Here is a 23,767-nt window from a genome sequence, read left to right as displayed (position 1 = left end):
TGGGTGGGGTTATATCCTGCCTGTTTGGCCGTGTCCGGGGGTATCATCTGATGGGGCCAGTGTCTCCTGACCCCTCCTGTCTCAGCCTCCAGTATTTATGGTGCAGTAGTTTGTGTCGGGGGGCTAGGGTCAGTCTCTTATATCTGGAGTATTTCTGCTGTCTTATCCGGTGTCCTGTGTGAATTTAAGTATGCTCGCTCAAATTCTATTTTTCTTTATCTCGGAGGACCTGAGCCCGAGGACCATGCCTCAGGACTACCTGGCATGATGACTCCTTGCTGTCCCCAGTCCACCTGGCCGTGCTGCTGCTCCAGTTTCAACTGTTCTGCCTGCGGCTATGGAACCCTGACCTGTTCACCGGACGTGCTACCTGTCCCAGACCTGCTGTTTTCAACTCTCTAGAGACAGCAGGAGCAGTAGAGATACTCTCAATGATCAGCTATGAAAACCCAACTGACATTTACTCCTGAGGTGCTGACTTGTTGCACCCTCGACAACTACTGTGATTATTATTGTTTGACCATGCTGGTCATTTATGAACATTTGAACATCTTGGCCATGTTCTGTTATAATCTCCACCCGGCACAGCCAGAAGAGGGCTGGCCACCCCTCATAGCCTGGTTCCTCTCTTGGTTTCTTCCAAGGTTTTGGTCTTTCTAGGGAGTTTTTCCTAACCACCGTGCTTCTACACCTGCATTGCTTGCTGTTTGGGGTTTTACGCTGAGTTTCTGTACAGCACTTTGATATATCAGCTGATGTAAGAAGGGCTATATAAATACATTTGATTTGATCTCTAGAAGACCGAACGAGTCTCCTCCCTGAGTGGTATGACGGCTACGTGGTCCCATGGTGTTTATTCTTGCATACTATTGTTTGTACAGATGAACGTGGTACCTTCAGGCATTTGGAAATTGCTCCCAAGGATGAACCGGACTTGATTGTCCCATGATGTCAAGCAAAAAGGCATTGAGTTTGAAGGTAGGCCTTGAAATACATCCACAGGTACACCTCTAATTGACTCAAATTATGTCAATTAGCCTATCAGAAGCTTCCAAAGCCATGACAGCATTTTCTGGAATTTTCCAAGCTGTTTAAAGGCACAGTCAACTTATTGTATGTACACTTCTGACCCACTGAAATTGTGATACAGTGAATTATAAGTGAAATAATCTGTCTGTAAACAATTGTTGGAAAAAAATACTTGTGTCATGCACAAAGTAGAGGTCCTAACCAACTTGCCAAAACTATAGTCAACAAGAAATTTGTGGAGTGGTTGAAAATCGAGTTTTAGTGACTCCAACCTAAGTCTATGTAAACTTCCCACTTCAACATCAATGTGTTTTCTTCTCATCAGATCCTCGGGGGAAAGAGTCCTCTCGTCAAATACAGTACCATTTAGACTCTCCCAAGACGGGATTTACAGTATTACCGGATTAGTACTCAAGGGGGAGCCACAAAACACAAAAAAAGCCTGATGGCGTCCATTACCAGAAGGCTAACAAAATTAGTACAAGTAATGGCAAATTTCCATGAATGCTGCTAGCTAAATGTGCCAACAAGCACAAACTAAAATAAAGTAATTGCAAAGACAGGCAATCCAGCTCAAAGTTATACATACTTAGGAGCTACCGAATATCATTTTTGGTGAATTTGGACATTTACAAGCAAATGTGAATGAAATACATTGTACAAACAAAGTTGACACATGTTTGTCTGAAGGAAGAACAGTACTGGCTCTGGACCAGTATGTGAACACATTGAGTCTGTGTGCAGTCGCCCGGGCAACGGCCTGTCTGCTCTGCTCGGAGAAGATGATAGCAAGTTCAACTTTGGTGTCGCTTTCATGAAAAATTAAGAATTCTGCATTTAGGAGAAAAGTTATATCTTGCTGCGCTTTGTAAACTCAGATCTAAAATCATTCTTTACGTAATTTCTGCTCGGCATCAGACAAATTTTGTGCTTCAGTTGCACTTGTCCACTGGGATGAGAACTTACTAAGGGCATTCTATCAGCAGACAGCGCTCTGATGTGTAGCTACTTTTCCTCAGTGTAACCAGCCTACTTCTCTCTCGTAAAACGCAAGATTAACTTCAAGCAAAACATTAGGAAATGTAGCCAGCTACATTGTTTCTATGATAAACATTAGAAATATTCAAGAAGTTTTCAAAAGAATACCTTGCATTTACATTGTAAGCTCAAATAGCTTTGCACTTCTGTTGTCATCTGATGAAAATGAAGCAAATTTCTGCTGAATGTGTTGAACCAATGTATTTTCTGGGAAGAAAACTATAGTTGCATGTCCCTGATTACTCTATTGTGGCAAAACAATTAACACGTGACTGTTAATATACAGCTGGACCCACTTGCTCCCGCTTTCTTCTGTTCCATTTACAAACACGGGACTGGCTTTCTGGGGAACTACGTTGGGCTTCATAACGTAAATAATGTGACAGGTGAAATGAAGAACACAATCCAGTTCATCTCTTAATGTATTGCACAAGTTGACTGAAGGTATTTACTTAAAGTTGCTACAAATATGAACATTTATAGAAAAACGTCCATTTCCAAATACCCCGGTACAGCGCCCAAGCCTAGTAGCATTTCATTTAAATAGAGAGCTCTGCCTCTAACAGCATGGAGCTTAAAGAGGAACGATGGAGGGGTGATAGGGCAAGCGAGAGATGAGGAGAAGACAGACAGACTGAGAAAGAGGGAGAGAGCGAAAAAAAACAATGACAGAGAGAACGAGGACTAAAAGGGAGGGGAAGTAATAAGAGAAACATGGGAAGAGAAGTAGTAGTGAGTGCATTACCTTGACGTATATAATGGGGATGGTGGTCTTGGCCTTGTTGAAGTGCCGGGCCACCCTGTACACTGTCTCTGGAACAAAGTCCAGCACTAGGTTCAGATACACCTCATCTTTCTGTAAGGGAAGAACAATAGGAGAAGAGCAATGTTGTTGAATCCATTTTGAAATGTAAGCCATTTTTTCACAAGTCTGGATTTTTCTTTTTGCGGCATAAACGTGAAAATGTCAAATGTCGTTCCTAATACCTGGTAGTGTGACTTGTACATACCTTCTCCCCACTGGAGTAGAAAAAGTAACGTAGCCTGACTATGTTGCAGTGATCCAATTTCCTCATGATCTGTAGTTCCCGGTTCTGGAGTATAGAAATAGCAAGGGGTGTAATTTAGGTCTCAAGATTTCATCAGTTGAGCAGTAGTAACATTGAGTTATGGGGAGAGAACATACAGAAATACATCTGATAGTGTGTGAGTGATGGGGGGGGGGGGTTCTGTAGACTGCCAGTGGAAGTGAGTTGCACTGTGTGTGTGTGTGTAGACCAGTGTTTCAGTTGAGTCACTAAACCGAGTCGTGTGCTTGAGCCCGAGTGGAGTCACAAGTCTGAGGCTAAGTTGAGTTTGAGTCACCAATGGTGAAGTCTGTGCTCGAGTCCTGGTCCAAGTGCTCAAGTCTGAGACACTGGGATGGAGTTTAACAAAAAAGGAACACATTAATAATATCGGTTTATGTGCACATCTTTTTTTTAAAGAAGAAAAAAAAGTTTGAAAGCAAAGGAATGAGTCCAGGGTTCTTTAGACATATTTGGTATTTTGGTTACAAAAGTTTTTTTGCTCGCTTGTATTTGCAGCTTGATGCTTGTATGTTGCGCCTCTTGATTTGCTCGGATTTGGTAGACAAAATCTGCCCAGCAACAACTAGTGGCAGTCTGGTGGGAAGATTTTCATGTGAGCATTGAAGTAATGCAAAGATATTCCTCCAATTGCACAAAGGTCATAATTGCCTACAATATGCAATAGCCCACAAAACAAATAAGTCCTTCATACACAGGATCAAACATTTTATTTTAATTGAAGGTTCAATGATGTCTTGAAGGGATGAATGGTCTCTGGACAGAATTGGCTATTGCTCCTGTAAGATGATCATTTCCAATAATTGTAACCTTCGGCAGCGATTCCAGCTGTGAGTCTTTCTGGGTAAGTCACTAAGAGCTTTCCACACCTGGACTGTGCAACATTTGGCCCTTATTAAAAATAATAATAATTTCTTCCAAGCGCTGTCAAATTGGTTGCTGATTATTGCTAGACAGCAATTTTCAAGTCTTGCCATAGATTTTCAAGTAGATTTAAGTCAAAACTGTAACTCGGTCACTCAAGAATATTCACTGTCTTTTTGGTACGCAAACTCCAGTGTAGATTTGGCCTTGTGTTTTAGGTTACGGTCCTGCTAAAAGGTGAATTCATCTCCCAGTGTCTGGTGGAAAGCAGACAACCAAGTTTCTCTAGGATTTTTCCAGTGCTTAACTCCAGTCTTTTTTATCCTGAAAAACTCCCCTGGCCTTAACAATTGCAAGCATACACATAACATGATGTAGGCACCACTATGCTTGAAAATATGGAGTGGTACTCAGTAATGTGTTGTAGTACTGCATTCAAGACAAAAAGCTAATTGCAGTATTACTTTAGTGCCTTGTTGCAAACAGGATGCATGTTTTGGAATTTTTCATTCTGTACAGGCTTCCTTCTTTTCACTCTGTCAATTAGGTTAATATTAATGTTGTTGATCCATCCTCGGTTTTATCCTATCACAACCAACTCTGCAACTGTTTTAAAGTCACCATTGCCCTCATGGTGAAATCCCTGAGAGGTTTCCTTCCTCTACGGCAACAGAGTCAGGAAGGACGCCTGTATATTTGTAGTGACCTACCTTTAGGTGCCCTTCTTTCCAAGGCATTGGAAAACCTCCCTGGTCTTTGTGGTTGAATCTGTGTTTGACTGAGTGACCTTACAGATAATTGTAAGTGTGGGGTACAAAGACGAGGTAGTCATTCAAAAATCATGTTAAACACTTATTGCACACAAATTGAGTCCATGCAACTTATGTGACTTGTTAAGCACATTTTTACTTCTGAACTTTAGGCTTGTCATTACAAAGGGGATGAATATTTATTGACTCGAGGCATTTCAGCTTAACATTTTCCATTCATTTGTAAAAATTGTGAAAAACGTATTTCCACTTTGACATCACGGTGTATTGTGACAAAAACGCCTCAATTTAATTTTCAATTCAGGGGGTGTGAATACTTTCTGAAGGCACTTTGATCGGAGGCAGTACGTGAGCGGAGCCTGGCTTCCTGTCTGGCCACCCTCAGCGCTTGCTTTCGCCGCAGCGGGTGTGCCAGTGTGGCACGTCCTTCCCACTGCTAACTAGAGAACAGAACCCTCAGTTCTCTGCGCACCCAGTGCTGCTAATGTTCTGCTTATCATAATAACCTTTCCAGTCCAAGTGAAAATACACGGGAAGGTGAGTCATCAATGGTCGAGTACTTCAGCTCGAGTACTACAACACTAGCATAGAGTGCCAGTGGAAGTGGGTTGTGCTGTGTGTCTGTAGACTCTGTACCTTAAACCTCTTATCCTGCAGAACCTTCTTGATGGCCACCATCTCCTGGCTGTCAATGAGGCGGGCCTGGTACACCACGCCGAAGGAACCATTCCCGATCACCTTGATGTCTGTGTAGGACACCTCCTGTGGGCGGTCTGGACCCTGGCCTGGTGTGGCCACCACAGTCGTCACCTTGCCACTGTCTCCTGGGGGAGAGGTACAGAGGTCAAAACAAATTAAGGTTTAAGGACCATTTGGGAAGGGGGCTAAAGGACTCCAAGTATTTTAGATGTTATCCAGATGCAGGGACACACACACACACACACACACACACGGGACCATGAATCTGGGCAGGAAACGTAGTGACGGTCACCTCATCCTTTCTCCAATCCCCCAAGGGGAAACAATAAACAACAAATGTTAATCACCCCCCCTCTAAATGTCCGTAAACTCGGAAGCCTCTCCCCACAGACACATAATACTAGCTGGTAATGAGCTGTAGTAGCTGCACGCCTGGCTGTCACAGCTCTGAACCTCGCTAACCTCTTCACCCCCTCACTACACTGGACAGTACGGTTTAAATATGAGGAACCTGACAATATTGAGAAATGCATTCTTGCTTTCCTCTGTTTCTTGAGGTAATGGGCGATTTAACACTGTGGGTAGGGTGAAAGTGAGTCATATCTATAATTATTGTCTTCAAGGAAGGGAGGGCGCGTGTCCAAAGTGTTTGAACGGGGCCGGGACGATACCAGTATTGCGATACTCAAAAGTATCACAATACTGGTATCATCACAGCCCTACTGTCTGTCTGATGTGCGACCTTATGGAAAGGAAGATTCTCTGAGCTCATACAGTGAGTGACAGATCTACTTCGGGTCAGACGTGCAGCTCAGCTTGTTGGCTGTGTCTGTGAATGGTTGAAGGTGAACTGACTGACAACAGCACCAGAGAAGCACAGATTGTGAAGGGAGGAGGAACACTACAGTAGAGGTAGGGCCTGGAGCCAACGAGCTTGTCAGAGCCTGTGATAGCATTGAATGGACAGTACAGTAGCACGCCCAGTGAGTGTGTGCACCGGTTCCTCCATTCGCCTGCCTCAACATGACCATGCTTTCTCTAATAACTCTGCATCTCCCAGTTCTATTGTAAAGTCTGACAAGGCCTCTAGAACAAAGCTGTGTAAGTGGGTGACTAGCTTAAGATAGTTGAGAAGACACATTTGGATCTTCCTCTGCTGAAGATGGATTTTATTTGGAGCCTCTATTTCTAATTGTAAAGCCGGACTATGTCATTCTCAGGAATCAGACTGGAAGGGAGGGTGAATGGCAGGAGGTTTTGTTCAGCACTACTAAAAGCATTAGGTGGGCGCAGTTGATTGATAGATTTAAAGTTACTCCTATGATGTAGACCAGGCACCTCTGGATGCTTCTGGAAGGCATGTTGTAATAAACACACTGGAGACACCACACATAGCTTTTCACATACTAGTATACGAAGGGTCATCATAGCTAGTGGTAGATTTCACACTGGGTAGGCATTAGATTCATTGATTAATCCAAACCAGATCCTTGCATGACGCACTAAACTATTATTCCTTCTGAAGTCTCATACGACCAGAGAACGTCGTCTGATCTGTAATTATGTGGCTCACAGCATTTGAGTCTGTGTAGCCCTCTTCTTAAGGAGTGGAGTCAGTGGGGAGAGTTTTAAATATGAAACAGCAGTGGCATGATAGTCACTTTAATAATGAGTGCAAAGATGAGCAGTCAGACAGATCAGCTGTCAGGGAAGTGCTTTGGTTCCTAAAGAGGAAGTTAACAGAGGTCTGATGAGTATGATTGAATAAAAGAGTAAGAGGGAGAGAAGTGATTTCCAGAACACTCAGACTTTAGTCTCAAGTAACTCACAACTTATTTCTAAATATAAAGCAAGTGAACACGGTCACAAAAAGGATTAGGGATTACACAGCCATGCATTACAACTAGAGGTCGACCGATTATGATTTTTCAACGCCGATACCGATTATTGGAGGACCAAAAAAGCCAATATCAATTAATCGGACAATTTTTTAATTTTTAATTTGTTTGTAATAATGACAATTACAACAATACTGAATGAACACCTATTTTAACTTAATATAATACATCAATAAAATCAATTTAGCCTCAAATAAATAATGAAACATGTTCAATATGGTTTAAATAATGCAAAAACAAAGTGTTGTAAAAGTGCAATATGTGCCATGTAAGAAAGCTAACGTTTCAGTTCCTTGCTCAGAACATGAGAACAAATGAAAGCTGGTGGTTCCTTTTAACATGAGTCTTAAATATTCCCAGGTAAGAAGTTTTAAGTTGTAGTTATTATAGGACTATTTCCCTCTATACCATTTGTATTTCATTAACCTTTGACAATTGGATGTTCTGATAGACACTTTAGTATTGCCAGTGTAACAGTATAGCTTCCGTCCCTCTCCTCACTCCTCCCTGGGCTCGAACCAGCAACACAACGACAACACCACCATGCAGAGTAAGGGAAACAACCACAGGCTCAGAGCGAGTGACGTTTGAAACGCGCGCTAACTAGCCAGCCATTTCACTTCCGTTACACCAGCCTCATCTCGGGAGTTGATAGGCTTGAAGTCATAAATAGCGCAGCGCTTCACGCACAACGAAGAGCTGCTGGCAAAATGCACGAAAGTGCTGTTTGAATTAACGTTTACACGCCTGCTTCTGCCTTCCACCGCTCAGTCAGATACTTGTATGCTCAATCAGATTATATGCAACACAGGACACACTAGATAACATCTAGTAATATCATCAACCATGTGTAGTTAACTAGTGATGATGATTGATTGTTTTTTACAAGATAAGTTTCGTGCTAGCTAGCAACTTACCGTGGCTTACTGCATTCGTGTAACAGGCAGTTTCCTTGTGGAGTGCAACGAGAGAGAGGCAGGTCGTTATTGCGTTGGACTAGTTAACTGTAAGATTGGATCCCCCGAGCTGACCAGGTGAAAATCTGTCGTTCTGCCCCTGAACGAGGCAGTTAACCCACCGCTCCTAGGCCGTCATTGAAAATAAGAATATGTTCTTAACTGACTTGCCTAGTTAAATAAAGATTAAATAAAGGTGTTAAAAAAAATTTAATTTTTTTTTTTTTTAAATCAGCCAAACCGGTATCCAAAAATACCGATTTCCGGTTGTTATGAAAACTTGTAATCGGCCCTAATTAGTCGACCATTCCAATTAATCGGTCGACCTCTAATTACAACCAAACATTTATTTATGCCAGAGCAACAGTATCCCTTTGAGAGAGGTAGCTAGTCGGCTAGTATTGCTATGCAGTGGCTGGTCTGGCACTAGAGAATATTAATCAGATTAGTGGCACTGCCACTTACCCTCTAAAACAGTGTTCCTCAACTCCAGTCCTGGTGGCCCATAACTGCAGTTTTGTTCCAGACCTGGGCCAGTTTCCCAAAAGCATTTTAAGGCTAAATTAGTCTTAGAAGCATAGGATCATATGGTTCTAACAATGAACTTAGCCTTAAGATGCTTTTGGGAAACCGGGCCCAGTACTAATATAGACACACCTGATGCAACTAATTCACTGACCATCACGCCCTTCATTAGTTGAATCAGGTGTAGGTGTGTTAGTGCTGAAACAAATATGTGCAGTCATGTGGGTCCCCAGGATAGGAGCTGAGACCAATAGAGCAGTAGGAAGCTGAGAAACATCAGTAATGCTAAGTGCAGCCCCAGGATACTAAGTTAATCCTAGTGGCAATTATTGCCTATGACTTGTCTGACATTTACAACCCTTGATCTTGGCTTTGCACTTCACTTAGACAAGTCAGTGTTACTTCCAGAAACCGAACAGTAGCGCAGCACCTTTGTTGGGGTTTCTGGTAGGTCCAGACACCTCCAGACCAGGAACAATGCTTATCAGTGGGCACACCCTTCTGGGAATGCAGTACTGTGGTCAGGAGAGACCAAATCAGACCCCATTCAAAACAGAGGATTACTGTTAGAACGCCTGAACATAGACTGAGCCACTGAAGAAGTGCTGATTAGGTTAGGTGTTCATGTATACCCTACTGGACTGAGAAGACATTTGACCAGCACCGTCATTTATGTGTCGCTCACCTGTTTCCAGTCTTCATCTCCCACCTCTAGCTTATCTTTCCAATGATTCACTCACCCTCCCTGCCTTCTTTCCCTGCCTCCCTCAATCTCTACAGTCAAATCCCTTCACACTGAAGCTTCAACATTTTCCCATAGGGTTCCATTGGAGAGCTGAGCACATTCACAGTGCAGTCTGAAGTGCCATGGTTGACCCAGTCCGGGTCTTCAACATGGTAGGGCTATCAGAATAGCAGTCAGTGATCAGAATGGAAATTGGTATGCAACGTTTCTGGTTTTCAACTGAAGAAATGTCAGCGGCAAATACATTTGAAATTATAAAAGTGTTACGTTTAATAAAGACCCACTAAAGTCTTACCAAAATATGGGTACACTTTCAACCACCTCCTGACATATGGCAGAGTAGACTATGTCTGTTTGACATGGACATTGTGGTGCAATGTTCCAGATTTGGTTTTCCCTAAGTCTGTCTGTGTCAACACCTCCCTGTAGGTATTCTGCCAACACCACATATCCAAACTACCACTGGGCATACAGTCAATTTCTGTCATTGCACTGAATCTTCAATGTACGGAAATATCAATGGAAATCTATCTATCAATATATGGACACGTGTGAAATTATGCAAATTTAAGGAAAATCAATCATAGATCTAAAGAATAACGAGATGAGACCAACACATATTGTATTTGGAAATACGTGGTTATGATGATAGTATTATTCCAATAACAAGATAGACACGTAACGGTTCCTTACCACCCACATTATTGATCAATGTAAAACGGTTGACCAAAGAACTGCAAAACAAAACTGGACTTGTAACGTTATAAAAATGACATTGACAGACCTTTGACACAGCGCACTCCAACACTCTGGCTGGCTAATATATTCCTGCCATGGACAAGCTAACCAAACTGGCAAACTAGCACGTAAATTGTTCTTGAACAAGTTAAGCTAATTGTTCAGGGTCACAGTAAGCCATGTTGTATAAGTACCCAATATATTACGTTATGTGAACTGAATTAACGGTAACCTCGTCTCCTCTAAATAGAATATATAGCTGTTAGCTAGGTTACCGGTCTAACGTTAGCTAGCTAACTAAGCAACCAGCTACATAACTTCCAATGCTAATAGCTAAGATTACCGGCTAACTAGCTAAATGAGGACGACGGTCAACCTCGTTTGATTTCACCTAGGTAGGTAACGTTACCGCTGATGCCCGTTTTTTCCAATCTGGCTTCCAACGACAAATAATACGGAAATCTGGTTCCAATCCATGTTCATCAATTTCTCCCCAGTTTCTAACATCGTATAAACGTTTCGCCTCAAATGCTATGCTAGTTAACGTTCGTCAGATCTGCCACAATCAAAGCCCGGCTTGATCCCACTGTCCCTTTTACAAAAACATACATAGCCTAGCCAGCTAGCTACCTAGGTTAGCTTTGCGAAATGATAACATCGACAGTTTTATCAATTTGTTTAGTTAGATACTTGCTGTAAATTATCAGTACACACATATCCCGATCCCTTCGTTTTGTGTTCAATTAGCTATACTCACGGGCTAGTTTCACATTTCCGAAGCCAGTCGAGCTGCTCCCTGTGGCCTGTGAAGCCCCAGATTTTCCTGCAGAACTCCCTCCGGTAACAGACGATCCGGCGGCGGCTGAAGCGGCTCCGGGAGCCCCTGGAGGCTCAGCAAACGAGCTGGTCCTGGGCCGCCCGCTGCCGCTCATATCTATGTGCGCTATAGCCGGGGCAGGGGAAAAGGTTGTTACGATTTAGAGCCAAGCAGGCTCAGGGTTGACCTATCTTTTCTAATGTAGTCGTTACAAATTTAACTGCATTGGTAGCATATCGTTTTAGCTAGCTTGTACGTCTCCCCCTTTCTTCTTCGCTTGGCACAGTGGTTGGACTTGACGCACAGCAACGCACTGGCTGATAGCATTGCTTCATGGGTAACGAAGTTTTGAGGGTAGATTCAACTGGGGCGTATTCATTACGCCAATTCTGTTACAAAACGTTTCTTTAACGTAAACAACGGAACGACACAGGGCGGGGCATACCTGAATTTGGCCAATAGAAACTCCCTATTCGTTGCAAAATGCAACAGTTTGCAACTGTTTGGACTAATGATTACACCCCATAAAGTGCATTTACGGGGCATAGCGGTTACAAACGGTTAAAGTAAACAAATTACGAATTATATATATATATATATGAGTGTTCTTCTTGTGTTTGTCTTGACAATTGTAATGCTCCCCAAATAATGGCGAATGAAGAAATGATGACTGGTCTAAAATCTAACATGTCATTTGCATCAAGTTTTTATCTATATATTTAACTTGGCATTGAGGAGTTGAAAAAGTAGAGCAGTGCTTCCCAACCTTTTTCGGTTACTGTACCATCAACTGAATAGTACCCCTGGTTGGGAACCACTGATGTCGAGATACCCAAGGGCTCAACAACAGCATAAATACATCTCAAGCAACATTTTGGAAAAGTCAGCAATGCAGTTTGAAGATCTGACCCCTCAGACATACACACACAAAGGTAGATAGCAGACCAAGTTGATTATCTTGGCATGAAAAGAGATTTGAAAATAAAAAAATATAGCAGGTCCACATGATGTTATCACCAGAAGAATTAAGAGTGGATTCTTCTCACTGCCTGGCAGGCAAGCACCTTTAGCCACTCGTCTTAATTCAGACAGCTAAGGAGTTGCAGTAGAGGTGTGTCAGCCTGTGGCAATTCAAGAACAATTTATAGAAGTCATTTTATTTTTGTTTCAGATTGCAGGGTTAGCAAACACATTATCATTATGGTGATATTAATATAGTATAACAATGATCCATTATTCAAAGTTTCCATAATTTTAAGTTTAAACAAAGAGGATCAGATGAGTGCAGTTTAATTTGGTTTTTAAACAGGTCTAAAGTAGATACAAAAACAAATTGCAAACCACACGGACATGGCGACAGTAAACTCCCACTACCGCAAATATACAGTACGTTTTGTGAAAATGCCCTTAAGACCGCTTGATGACTGACAGGGAATGTATCCAATCATTGCCTTCGAAAGCCACAAGGCCAGAGCGAAAGGCAGCGGAGTGTGCCGACAACAGGGGAACGATCCGCGGACAAACGATGTTTTTCGTGCACCGAAATGTTTCTCTGCCAGAAGGTTCACGATTTTAAAGCGTACTGTTCAATCAGTGCATTATTCACTTAAAGACGGAACGGAGAGTGCATTGTTGCTTCTGCGGAGCTTTGTGACTACCTCACGAGGGATTGTCCAACGACAGTAGATGAGAGGTAAGATTATTTTAACGGGAGGGGAAGGAAGGGCCTGTCGTGTCTACCGGAGACCTGCGGGGAAAAGTGGATAGCGCCGCCTGACGACCGCCTTGAGCCGGGGAGCCACAGTCAGGAGACAGCGGTGCCTCCGAAGAGGTCTCGGATATCCGAGAGAGCGCCGCCAACAGCTCGCCACATGAATGATAACACACAGGAAGCAATGTCGCAAGCTATCATGCTACACATGATCAGTTATGCAGCACTGTGGCTTCTATAAACTAAATGTCATGAATTATATGCCATATTTGAGTAGAAAAAATGCATCCCTTCTACCACCATTTGGCGCCTACATGCAGTTAGCTTCTGCTGTTTATTACAGCTTCTAATTAGCGTGTAGCTATCAGCTCTATTTTCTATGACGATTTTATGGAACCTTGCAATAGCTACAGGGCAATTCCATGTTAACGGAATTATGCTGAGACTCAGATTTTTCACTTTAAAATGTATGCTAAACAAAAAACATTTACTGGAACAATAGTGTAGATGCGAATTTTGTTAACAGAATTGCGGTAAATCTCTTTTGGTTATTGAACTACAGATAGTGAAGTAACAGAATTACTGTAATGGAATTACAAAGTGGGTCCCTGATCTGTACTACACAGAAGTGCATAATTTATGGTTATGAATGTAATTGTCTTTATTGTGATTCATCCTGAATACACAAAGGTAGAAATATGCAATATCATCCTTTGCATATATGGGTATCATTCTACACACTGGCTATTATTCCAATGAGCTCCAACCCCAAACATGACCAAATTTGGTTGGTTTGATCCGGACCAAATCTGAACCAATAATAGATGTCTATGTTTCATAAGTTTGGACATTACAGTAGAACACAATAGAGTACAGTACATTACTGTAAATATAGACTCTTAGCTTTCATTTGACACCCATTTTGAAATATTTTTTGTTATTCATTTTAATTGTATTTATTTAGCCCTTAGTTGACAGAGAACACATTCTCATTTACAGCAACGACCCGGGGAATAGTTACAGGGGCGATGAGTGAGCCAATTGGAAGAAGGGGATGATTAGGTGGCCATGATTGTATGAGGGCCAGATTGAGATATGCTCCTATCAATTTCACATGTTGGTGCTCATGGCTCCTTTTACATGGAAATGACCTACATCATTGTAAACTAAAATAATGTCTATGGGCCAGTTGGGGATTGGGACAGTTGTTACCAAATAGCTGACAGACTACTGTATTTTGCTTTTTTTCAGGCTTCCTCCCTGTTGTCCTGACATCACAGAACATCATAGTGAGAGACCTGAGGAAAGAGGCTAGCTTCTTTACAAATCATTGTTACTGGTTCAAGCCCTAAAACTCACAACACACTGTTTGCTCACAAACAGACTTCAAAGTCTTAAATTCAACCATTGAGGCACACTTGTATCAGGATCGTAGTAACACAGAGATTTAACTCAGACCAGGACAGGATACTTTTTCTCATTCATTGAATTGTGCTGACTAACACACACACACACACACACACACACACACACACACACACACACACACACACACACACACACACACACACACACACACACACACACACACACACACACACACACACACACACACACACACACACACACACACACACACACACACACGACACGGTCCTACAAAAACCGCCTTGCAGTAGTCATGGATGACCAGCAGGAGGACCCAGAGGGAATGTACGACGTGCAGCACCAGTACATGTGCAGCGAGTGCCATCAGCTCTTCAACACCCTAGAAGAAGTGCTGATGCACCAGCAGATCCACACAGGGCAGGAGGGAGAAGAGGGGGAGGCTGGGGAGGCCATGGCCATCCAGGGCATCTCAGAGTACGGGGACAGCCAGTATCAGTGCCTGGAGTGTGGTGCCCTCCTCAGGAACCCAGATGAACTGCTACTGCACCAGGAGCTGCACATGAGAGAGGCAGGGTTGGAGACAGAGGACCATGGTGAGAGGGAGGGGATGGTGGAGGACAGGAAAGGGTGGATATGTGTCTGGAAGAGGAGGGGGGGTGAAAGGTGGTGGTTTGTTTCAAGGATAAAAGGCAGAGTTTGTTTGAATGTAGAGGGGCTAGATGGTGAGACTCGCCTGCTGAACGTTGTGTTGTGTTCCCCAGAACTGTGTGAGGTGTTGGAGACAGACGAGGCAGGGACAGAGGGCCAGGTGTCGGGGCCTGTCCAGTACCAGTGTCTAGACTGCCTGGCCCTGTTTGACTCTCCAGAGGTGTGGCTGGCTCACAGACAGACCCACAGCAAGAGCAGCACACACAGTGCCACAGAGACTGTGAGTATTAAATACCAACACATTTCATCAGAAAACCCTTAATCAAAGGGCTTACAGGCTGGCGTTCTTTAGCGCAAAAGCAGACAGGCAGAATTAGATGTTTCCTTTCTTGGCTCAAACTTCCTCCCCCCCTCCTCTCTCTCCCAGGAGTATGTGTTGCAGCCCGATGGTACTGTGACACCCATGGTCAGTGTTCAGAACTTTGTCTTGAGTGAACAACAAGCTGGGGAGATCTTAGCACAGGTACTGTATAGACTCCATGTCAAAAAGCTTTTTAAAACCAGTAACCAGTTATTCTCACTCAAACATGATCATGTCTGTGCCCCCCTCTCAGGTCCTGGGCCAGCAACAACAGCAGCATCAGTCTACCCCCCAGCCCTCAACCCCCTCCCGGGCCACCTTCCTACCCCCCGTCTCCCCCCCTTCCCGGCTCGGCCACCATGCGTCTCCAGATCTGCAGTGCCCAAGCCCTGGCCGATGGATCCAGTACCCCCGGCCTACGGCGCGCCAAGCTGCTGCCCCCTCTGCTCACTCCTCTAGGGGTGGGCTCGGTAGGAAAGCTGGGGGTCCCGGAGAACGGCCTCCAGAGACTGGAGGTGGTGCTGTCTGCTGTCCGAGAGGAGAAAGAGCAGCAGGGGGAGGTGGTGATCTTCCACCCCTATGAGTGCTCTGAGTGTGCCCTCCTCTTCCAGACCCCAGAGGACTTCCTGCAACACCAGGGGGAGCACTTCCTGGCCCAGGAGAAGGAGAGCGGTGAGGACGGGGTTATGATGGGATATGAGGAGGACAGAGGGAGGGAGGAGGAGAGAGAGGAGGAGAATGGGGGGAGGGTGGCAGAGGAGAGGGGGAAGGGAACGGGGAGACGCGCCCTAGCTAAAAGATCTAGAAACACACCCCTATGCCTGCACTGCAGCCAATGCCAGCGTACCTTCACGTCAGCCAATCGGCTGGCGGCACACAGGCGCGTGCACGAGCATGGCACATACGAGTGCCGGGAGTGCGACAAGGTGTTTAAGAAGGCGATGTCACTGCAGACACACATGCGCTCTCACTCCGGGGAGGCTCGGTATCTGTGTGTGGACTGTGGTCACGGCTTCAACACAGAGATGACCCTCATCATACACAGGTAGGTGCCTGACCAGACATCATGTTCTCATCATGAACCATCTCAATCATCAATCCCATCTCAAACCATCTCAATGTTTTCCTGTCTATTGCTTTTTGAATGCTATTCTATTGAAGCCTCTGAGACAAATCTTCTCTTCTCTTTTTATATCCGCCCATCTCTGCCTCCTCATCCCTCACGTCATCCCTCACATCATCCCTCGCTCCGTCCTGTAGGAAGTCTCACACAGCAGAGCCGCTCCACAGGTGTGAACACTGTGCCAAGACCTTCACCAATATGACCAAGTTCCTGTACCACCGTAGAACACACACCAAAACAGCCACCACTACACCTACCCCTGTCGTCCTGGTAACCACGTTTTCTTTTTAAAAATGGTAATATTGTTCTTATAGTTCCAAATTCTAACTTGAGAAATGTTTTGTGCAAATCATCAATGAGAAATGTTTTGTGCAAATCATCAATGAGAAATGTGTGCAAATGTTTTGTTTCTCTAGTTAAATTCAGTCCCATACCGGTCAATGTATGAGCATGTGTTTTGACGATGTCCTGTGCAGGTCCCAGCGGCCCCCAGGAGGATGTCCCTGTCAGCCCTGTCCATCCTTCAGAGAGCCCGGGCCCTGAGGGAGAGGGGTGAGGGCAGCCCCATGGAGGGGGACGAGGAGAACCTGATGGCCCCCCTTACTGAGGCTGAGATGGAGATAGGCGAGTCGGGGGAGGACACTGCCTCCAGCTCTCTGAGCAGGGCAGAGGGAGGAAAGGAGAACAGGGTGGATGTGGAGGGGACACCAGGGGGCAGTGGAGAGTCCCAACTGGGAGAACATACTGCTGATCCTAACCTCGCTGGTCCCTGGGGCGCGTTCCCCTGCCCCTCCTGCCCTCAGGTTTTCCCCTCTCTGCTCCGCCTGGTCAAACACCGCCATACGGCCCACGTCTCCGAGCGACACTTCAAGTGCTCTGTGTGCACCAAGACCTTCAAGAAGCAGATGCACCTACGCAACCACCTGCGCACACACACCGGCGAGCGGCCCTTCCAGTGCTCAGACTGCGGAAAGACCTTCTCTTCCCTGGCCAACCTGTCTCGCCACAACCTCACCCACTCTGGCGTGCGCCCCTACCGCTGCGACATCTGCCACCGGACATTCACCCAGTCATCCAACCTCCGGCAGCACCGCCTACTCCATGCCAACCTCCCTCCCTGGCCCTGCCCGGACTGCCCCGCCACCTTCGTACGGCCGGCCAAGCTAGCCGCCCACCGCTACACTGTTCACCCGGGGGCCCCGGCCCCGTTCTCCTGTCCCCAATGCCAGGCTGGCTTCCTGCACAGGAGGAAGAGAGACCGCCACTGTCAGGAGGTCCACCCCACTGAGGCCCAGGCAGACAGAGAGGGAGGGTTAGAGAGCCAGCCCCAAGTGTGCCCTGACGGGGAGCCCCTCTCAGAGCCCTCCACCTCAGAAGACACCGGGACCACCAGCATCATGAGAGGGGGCCTGGGCTGCACTGTGTGTGGGAAGAAGCTCAACTCTGCAGCCAACTGGCGTCTGCATCAGCTGAGCCACGGCCTGGTTCCTGGTCGGTCCTGTGGTGGTGCAGTGGCCAGGGGTAAATCCCACCAGTGCCTAACCTGCGGTAAGCTGTTTGTCTCCTCCTCTGGCGTGACCTTGCATCAGCGCATCCACACAGGAGAGCGCCCCTTCCCCTGCAACCTGTGTGGCAAGCGCTTCCGGCAGAACACGCACCTGCGAGAGCACCTGCGCACGCACACAGGGGAGCGGCCGTTCCGCTGCGAAATATGTGACAAGGGCTTTGTCCAGAGCATGCACCTGGCGGAGCACCGGCGTACACACACAGGGGAGCGCCCCCACGCCTGTCTGGTGTGCGGCAAGGCCTTCAAGTCCTTCTCCAACCTGCGGAACCACAGGAAGACCCACGCACGCCAGCAGAGGCAGGAAGAGGTGGCTGCAGCACAGGTTGCCATGGAGACCAGTGCCGCCGTGGCGCTAGTGGAGGCATCCCAGGTGGAACTGGCCAATGGGCAGCCTCAGCTGATCCACATACAGACGTCGACCCTACAGCAGGTGAGGGGGAGGAGCTGGCGGGGTCTGTGTGCGGCCTCTGAGGGTGTGTTAGTCTGTAAAATTGAGAAAATATGTTGTTCAAATGTTTTTCTCTAACATCCTCCATACAATGCTTCCTTTCCTATCCAGACCCAGGGTACTCCCACCATCATGTGTAATGAGTTTGGGGAGACCATCGCCATCATAGAGACCAGTGAGGGAGGAACCCTACCCCTGGCTGAGGCTATAGAGATCTACCACACAGCCCTGGAGAACAGTCTGGGGATGGACTCCATCACTGTAGACAGTCTACAGCTCATCTAACAGTCTGGGGATGGACTCCATCACTGTAGACAGTCTACAGCTCATCTAACAGTCTGGGGATGGACTCCATCACTGTAGACAGTCTACAGCTCATCTAAAGGCCAGACAGAGACAACTCAGAACCATGACCGGACCATCAGAGAACCCTCACAGAACCCTCACACGCCGATCTAGATATTCTGAGGGTGAAAGAGACACGACTCAGAACTATCACAGAACTGTCAGAGAACCATCAAACAAGCCTCACAGAGTTATCGACAGCTACCGAGAGCCAGTGAGAGGCTCAACTATCGGAGAACCATGACAGAACTACTTGTGTGGGCTATGGGACTGTACTGACTCTTGACTGGCAGAGAGCATGTTTTACTGACATCCTATTGGGGTGAATGTATGGGGAGCAGTAGAATATTAAACTGTGATCGAGTGAACTACAGGAGTGTAGGAACACTGGTCTGGTTGTCATTGTTGAGTACAAAAACGATTGTCTACAATTGCAGCAGGCAGGACAACAGTAGGTGTTCATTCACTCCTCCAGACCAAATGTGTTACGATCTCCATGTTCAGAAAGACAGGGCAGAGCCGGTCAGTGGTGGTGGAGAGGTTGTTGTGACAGATGTGAATCGAGGGCCATTTCCTGTGTTTGTCATGTTCTTGACTGCCCATGGATGTTCATTCAGTGCTTGTCTGTAATATGTGATTTTTACTTTGAAAACAATGACTGTTTCTCTTTTTGCTGTGAACAGATAAATGAATGATTAAATGATATTTGATAATATGCTCTGCCTGTTTTGTGACTGTGTGTTACTGTCTTGATACTGGACCCCATTCTCTCTCCTTTTGAAGAAAGGATTAAGCCCAGGGAAAATTAACATAAGGGCAAGCACTCACACTTGATATTGTTTTATGTGCAGTATTCTCCTTAAGAAATGTATGTCTTTGCATTCTCCCTAATGACTAAACTTTTTTACGTGTGTGTGTATATATATACACATACTACAGTTCAAAAGTTTGGGGTCACTTAGAAATGCCCTTGTTTTTAAAAGAAAAGCAAATGTTTTTGTCCATTAAAATAACAAAATTGATCAGAAATACAGTGTAGACATTTTTAATGACTATTGTAGCTGGAAATGGCAGATAAAAAAAAATGGAATATCTACATAGGTGTACAGAGGCCCATTAGAAAACCATTTTGCAATTGTTAGTACAGCTGAAAACAGTTCTAATTAAAGAGCAATAAAACTGGCCTTCTTTAGACAAGTTGAGTATCTGGAGCATCAGCATTTGTGGGTTTGATTACAGGCTCAAAATGGCCAAAAACAAAGAACTTTTGTCTGAAACCTGTCAGTCTATTCTTGTTCTGATTAATGGTGATTCCATGTGAGAAATTGCCAAGAAACTGAAGATCTCAAATCTATTTCCAGCTGCGATAGTCATTTACAACATTAATGTCTACACTATATTTCTGATCAATTTGTTATTTTAATGTACAAAAAAATTTGCTTTTCTTTCAAAAACATTTCTTACTGACCCCAAACTTTTGAATGGTAGTGGTTATATACTGAACAAAAATATAATTGCAACATGCAACAATTTTACTGAGTTGCAGTTCATATAAAGAAATAAATCCATTAGGCCCTAATATATGGATTTCACATGACTGGGCAGGGGTGCAGCCTTGGGTGGGCCTGGTAGGACATTGGCTCCCCAGTTGGTGGGCCTTCCCCAGCTAATCAGAATGCATTTTTCCACACAAAAGGGCTTTATTACAGACAGAGATACTTTTGTTTCATCAGCTGTCCAGATGGCTGGTCTCAGACGATCCCCCAGATGTGGAGCTCCTGGGATGGCATGGTTACACGTGGTCTGTGGTTGTGAGGCCGGTTAGTCATACTGCCAAATTCTCTAAAACAAAGTTGGAAGTGGCTTATAGTAGAGAAATGAACATTCAATTCTCAGGCAACAGCTGGTGGTGGACATTCGTACAGTCAGCATGCCGATTGCGCTCCCCCTCAACTTGAGACATCTGTGGCATTGTGTTCTGTGACAACTGCACGAGTGGACTTTTATTGTCCCCAGCTCAAGTTGCACCTGTAATGATTATGCAGTTTAATCAGCTTCTTGATATGCCACATCTGTCAGGTGGATGGATTATCTTGGCAGAGTAGAAATGTAAACAAATATGTGCACAAAATGAGAGAAATCTAAGCTTTTTTTGCATATGGAACATTTCTGGGATATTTTATTTCAGCTCATGTAACCAACACTTTACATGTTGCATTTATATTTTTGTTCAGTATAGTTGGACAATAATAACTAATCAATAACAGATGGTTCAGCTGTGTGGTACATTAATAACTAGTGAAAAGAAGTTAACTTGAACATCTATCTATACTGAAAGATAGATAAACGTATATTATTCATAAATGTACATATTGCATACTGTATCTCAGTAAAACAAGGAGTAAACACATGTTAATATTCATATTTATTATTCATTTGTACATTTTTGGAGTTTGACCTTGTGTAATGGCGTCTTTTTAAAGTCAATACAAGTCAGTTACACATTGTTCCTTATCAATATTATAGCGAGTCTTCTGACTCTACAGTAAATAATATGTACAACACAACCAAGTCTTGCACAAAGACAACCAATATTATACCCTACCACTCTATATACTGCCCTGCCCCCTCCAGGCGTATCTCCTCCCACCCCAAAAAGGCCTGGAGAGAACAGTAAGGGAGGAAGAAAGGAAGGAAAAGAGGGAGGAAGTAGGAGGCTATAGAATCAAACCTTACTAGCAGGGGAGTGAGAGAGAGTGGTATGCAGGGTTGTCCAAAAACATACTTATTACACTTAAATGAATACAAATGTCAACCCTCTTCTCTTTGTTATCCCTTGCTGGGGCGAAGTGAGGGTGTTGAAAGGGAAGACAAAGAGTGGGAAAGAGGCACAGGTGAGGACCATCTCTCTCACAGGTCCTATCCCATTTCCCCTCAAATAAGAACAGGTTGAGAGAGACAATCTAATGACATTGATACCAGCCCGTAGCAAGGATCAGGTCCACTATAACAATGAGAGGAGTAATATTAGTGACAGTAATAAAATAACAACATAATGAACTGCAACGTTACCTGTGTTTGATTTTAAAAAACACGTTTGTTGTCTTTAAAATAAAAAGTTAGATAATAAAACTGCTTGGCTTTAGAAGTAATAGGCCTGTCAGCCTGACGTCCTCTGGGTTCTCAACTAAAGTCTACAAATAGATAAAACATGGTTGCAGTGACAGTGAGAAATGTAAAGCCATGATGTGCCCATCGACTCATTCTCCCCGCCTCCTTCCCTCATGGCGAGCGAATCAGACTAGCAGGAACGGCTTGGTGCATCTTTACTGGCATCTTCTGTAGCCAATCATGGGAAGTGAGGGCGAGGTCCTAAACTCTCTCCAGTCCCCCTCACAGACCTGTCCTGAAGGTGCTTCTATGATTCAAAGTAGAGAAAAATCACACAATAAAACAAGGATCCTTCTGATCCCTCACCATCCAATGGCATCATCTAAAGCCAGTGGGGACCCAGCCCCCTAATGTCCAGCAGAAACAAATGAGTCAATGGGAGAATTAAGAGCCAGACCCTCTTCACCAGCCAATTAACTGATCTTACTTCCCAAGCCCTCCATTTTCAAAAACAACAAAGTGAGTCCGGTTAGAGTCAGATAAATGACCTTCAAACAGTCCCACTACGTGATATGTTATTCAGTCTGAAAGATGGGCCCTGTGCCAAGGCAATGGGTAACAGCTGGAGAGTTGTTATTGTATAGTCTATAGTCCACTGGCATCAATGGAAGCTTACAGAGATAATATTCATATTACGAACAAAGTGCTAATTCAAGTGTGGGTATTGGAGTTTGGGTTCATCAGCTGTGTGTCTGTCTGCCTGTGTGTGTGGCATTTTAAATGTCATTTTTTTGGAGAGGTGGAATTACACTTTTAAAAAAATCCCCTTTTAAGTTTGAAACAATCCCACATTTTGCAAACACACACACACATCCTCTTTCTTTGTCTCTTCCACTTGCTCTTTCTGACCTGGCTCTCTGGAGAAAGAGAGAGACAGGTCCAGATATGCACACAGACAGAGGGGTGTAGCTTCAACAAAATTAAGAAGAGGCGGGATTTGGGGAACTGGTCCATCGCCGATTGGTCAATCCAAGCCTGTCAGCATCCTTCATCTAGAAGACTCCTGCAAATCCCTCAGCTCCTCTGGACTACCCTCCCTCTCTCGATCCACCTCCTCTCCCAATGGCTCCGCCCCTCCTCCTGTCCCTTCCCCTGATTGGGCGCCAGACGGTCCGGGGAGCGAGGAGGCCTCGTTGGTCTCAGAGGGGACGGCAGTCTGCATGATCTTCTGTCGGACCTCCCTGATCTTCAGTTGCAGACACACCTTGGTGGGGAAGATGTCTGAGTAGCGTGCCTGGAAGGCTGCCGTGGCCTGGGCTGTAGAAAGGAGAGGAGAAAGACAGAGAGGAAGTGTTGATTATTGTTGTTTGACTAGGAATGTAGAAGAAAACACATTTTGCTGGGTGGGGAGGACTTTGTGTGTGCACATGTATACACTCTGTAAATGAGAGTGAGAGTAGGGCCTTTATACAGTACCAGTCAAAAGTTGACACCTACTCATTACAAGGTTGTTTAAAAAAAACTATTTTCTACATTGTAGAGTAGTGAAGACATCAAAACTATGAAATAACACATATGGAGTCATGCAGTAACCAAAAATGTGAAGGGGTGTTATATAGAAGATCAAATAAGCAAAGAGAAACGACCGTCCATCATTACTTTAAGACATGAAGGTCAGTCAATCTGGAAAATTTCAAGAACAGTCGTGCAGTCGTCAAAAACCATCAAGCTTTATGATGAAAAGGGCTCTCATGAGGACCGCCACAGGAATGGAAGACCCAGAGTTACCTCTGCTGCAGAGGCTAAGTTCATTAGAGTTACCAGCATCAGAAATTGCAGGCCAAATAAATGCTTCGGAGTTCAAGTAACAGACACATCTCAACATCAACTGTTCAGA

At 44.8% G+C, this 23,767-nt stretch overlaps 3 protein-coding genes across 3 annotated transcripts in view; 1 reads left to right on the top strand and 2 right to left on the bottom strand.

The window, feature by feature from the left end:
• Positions 1-11,509, bottom strand: part of LOC124005352 (glycogen synthase kinase-3 beta-like) — a 30,714-nt gene extending 19,205 nt beyond the window's left edge. The window contains exons 1-4 of the mRNA XM_046314517.1: positions 11,108-11,509; positions 5,426-5,613; positions 3,078-3,161; positions 2,813-2,923 (exon numbers count right to left, since the gene is read on the bottom strand). Coding sequence (XP_046170473.1) covers positions 2,813-2,923; positions 3,078-3,161; positions 5,426-5,613; positions 11,108-11,282 — 558 coding nt within the window. The 5' untranslated portion in view covers positions 11,283-11,509. The remainder of the gene's footprint in view (positions 1-2,812; positions 2,924-3,077; positions 3,162-5,425; positions 5,614-11,107) is intronic.
• A 1,100-nt stretch (positions 11,510-12,609) lies between these two features.
• Positions 12,610-19,474, top strand: LOC124005982 (zinc finger protein 574-like). The gene is given in 9 exon segments (XM_046315629.1): positions 12,610-12,860; positions 14,130-14,860; positions 15,029-15,195; positions 15,343-15,438; positions 15,530-15,679; positions 15,681-16,321; positions 16,537-16,669; positions 16,876-18,396; positions 18,526-19,474. Coding segments are annotated over 8 exon segments (3,183 nt in total). The 5' UTR covers positions 12,610-12,860; positions 14,130-14,559; the 3' UTR covers positions 18,700-19,474.
• Positions 19,475-21,168: 1,694 nt separating this feature from the next.
• The window catches only part of LOC124006529 (protein capicua homolog), a 66,678-nt gene continuing 64,079 nt past the window's right edge, over positions 21,169-23,767 (bottom strand). The window contains 2 exon segments of the mRNA XM_046316598.1: positions 21,169-22,177; positions 22,963-23,187. Of these exon segments, the coding sequence (XP_046172554.1) occupies positions 22,086-22,177; positions 22,963-23,187 (317 nt within the window). The 3' untranslated portion in view covers positions 21,169-22,085.

This window comes from Oncorhynchus gorbuscha, linkage group LG19 (assembly GCF_021184085.1).
Source record: "Oncorhynchus gorbuscha isolate QuinsamMale2020 ecotype Even-year linkage group LG19, OgorEven_v1.0, whole genome shotgun sequence".
NCBI lineage: Eukaryota > Metazoa > Chordata > Actinopteri > Salmoniformes > Salmonidae > Oncorhynchus > Oncorhynchus gorbuscha.
The sequence above is the reverse complement of the archived record's forward strand: the minus strand, read 5'-3'. Positions and strand labels throughout refer to the sequence as shown.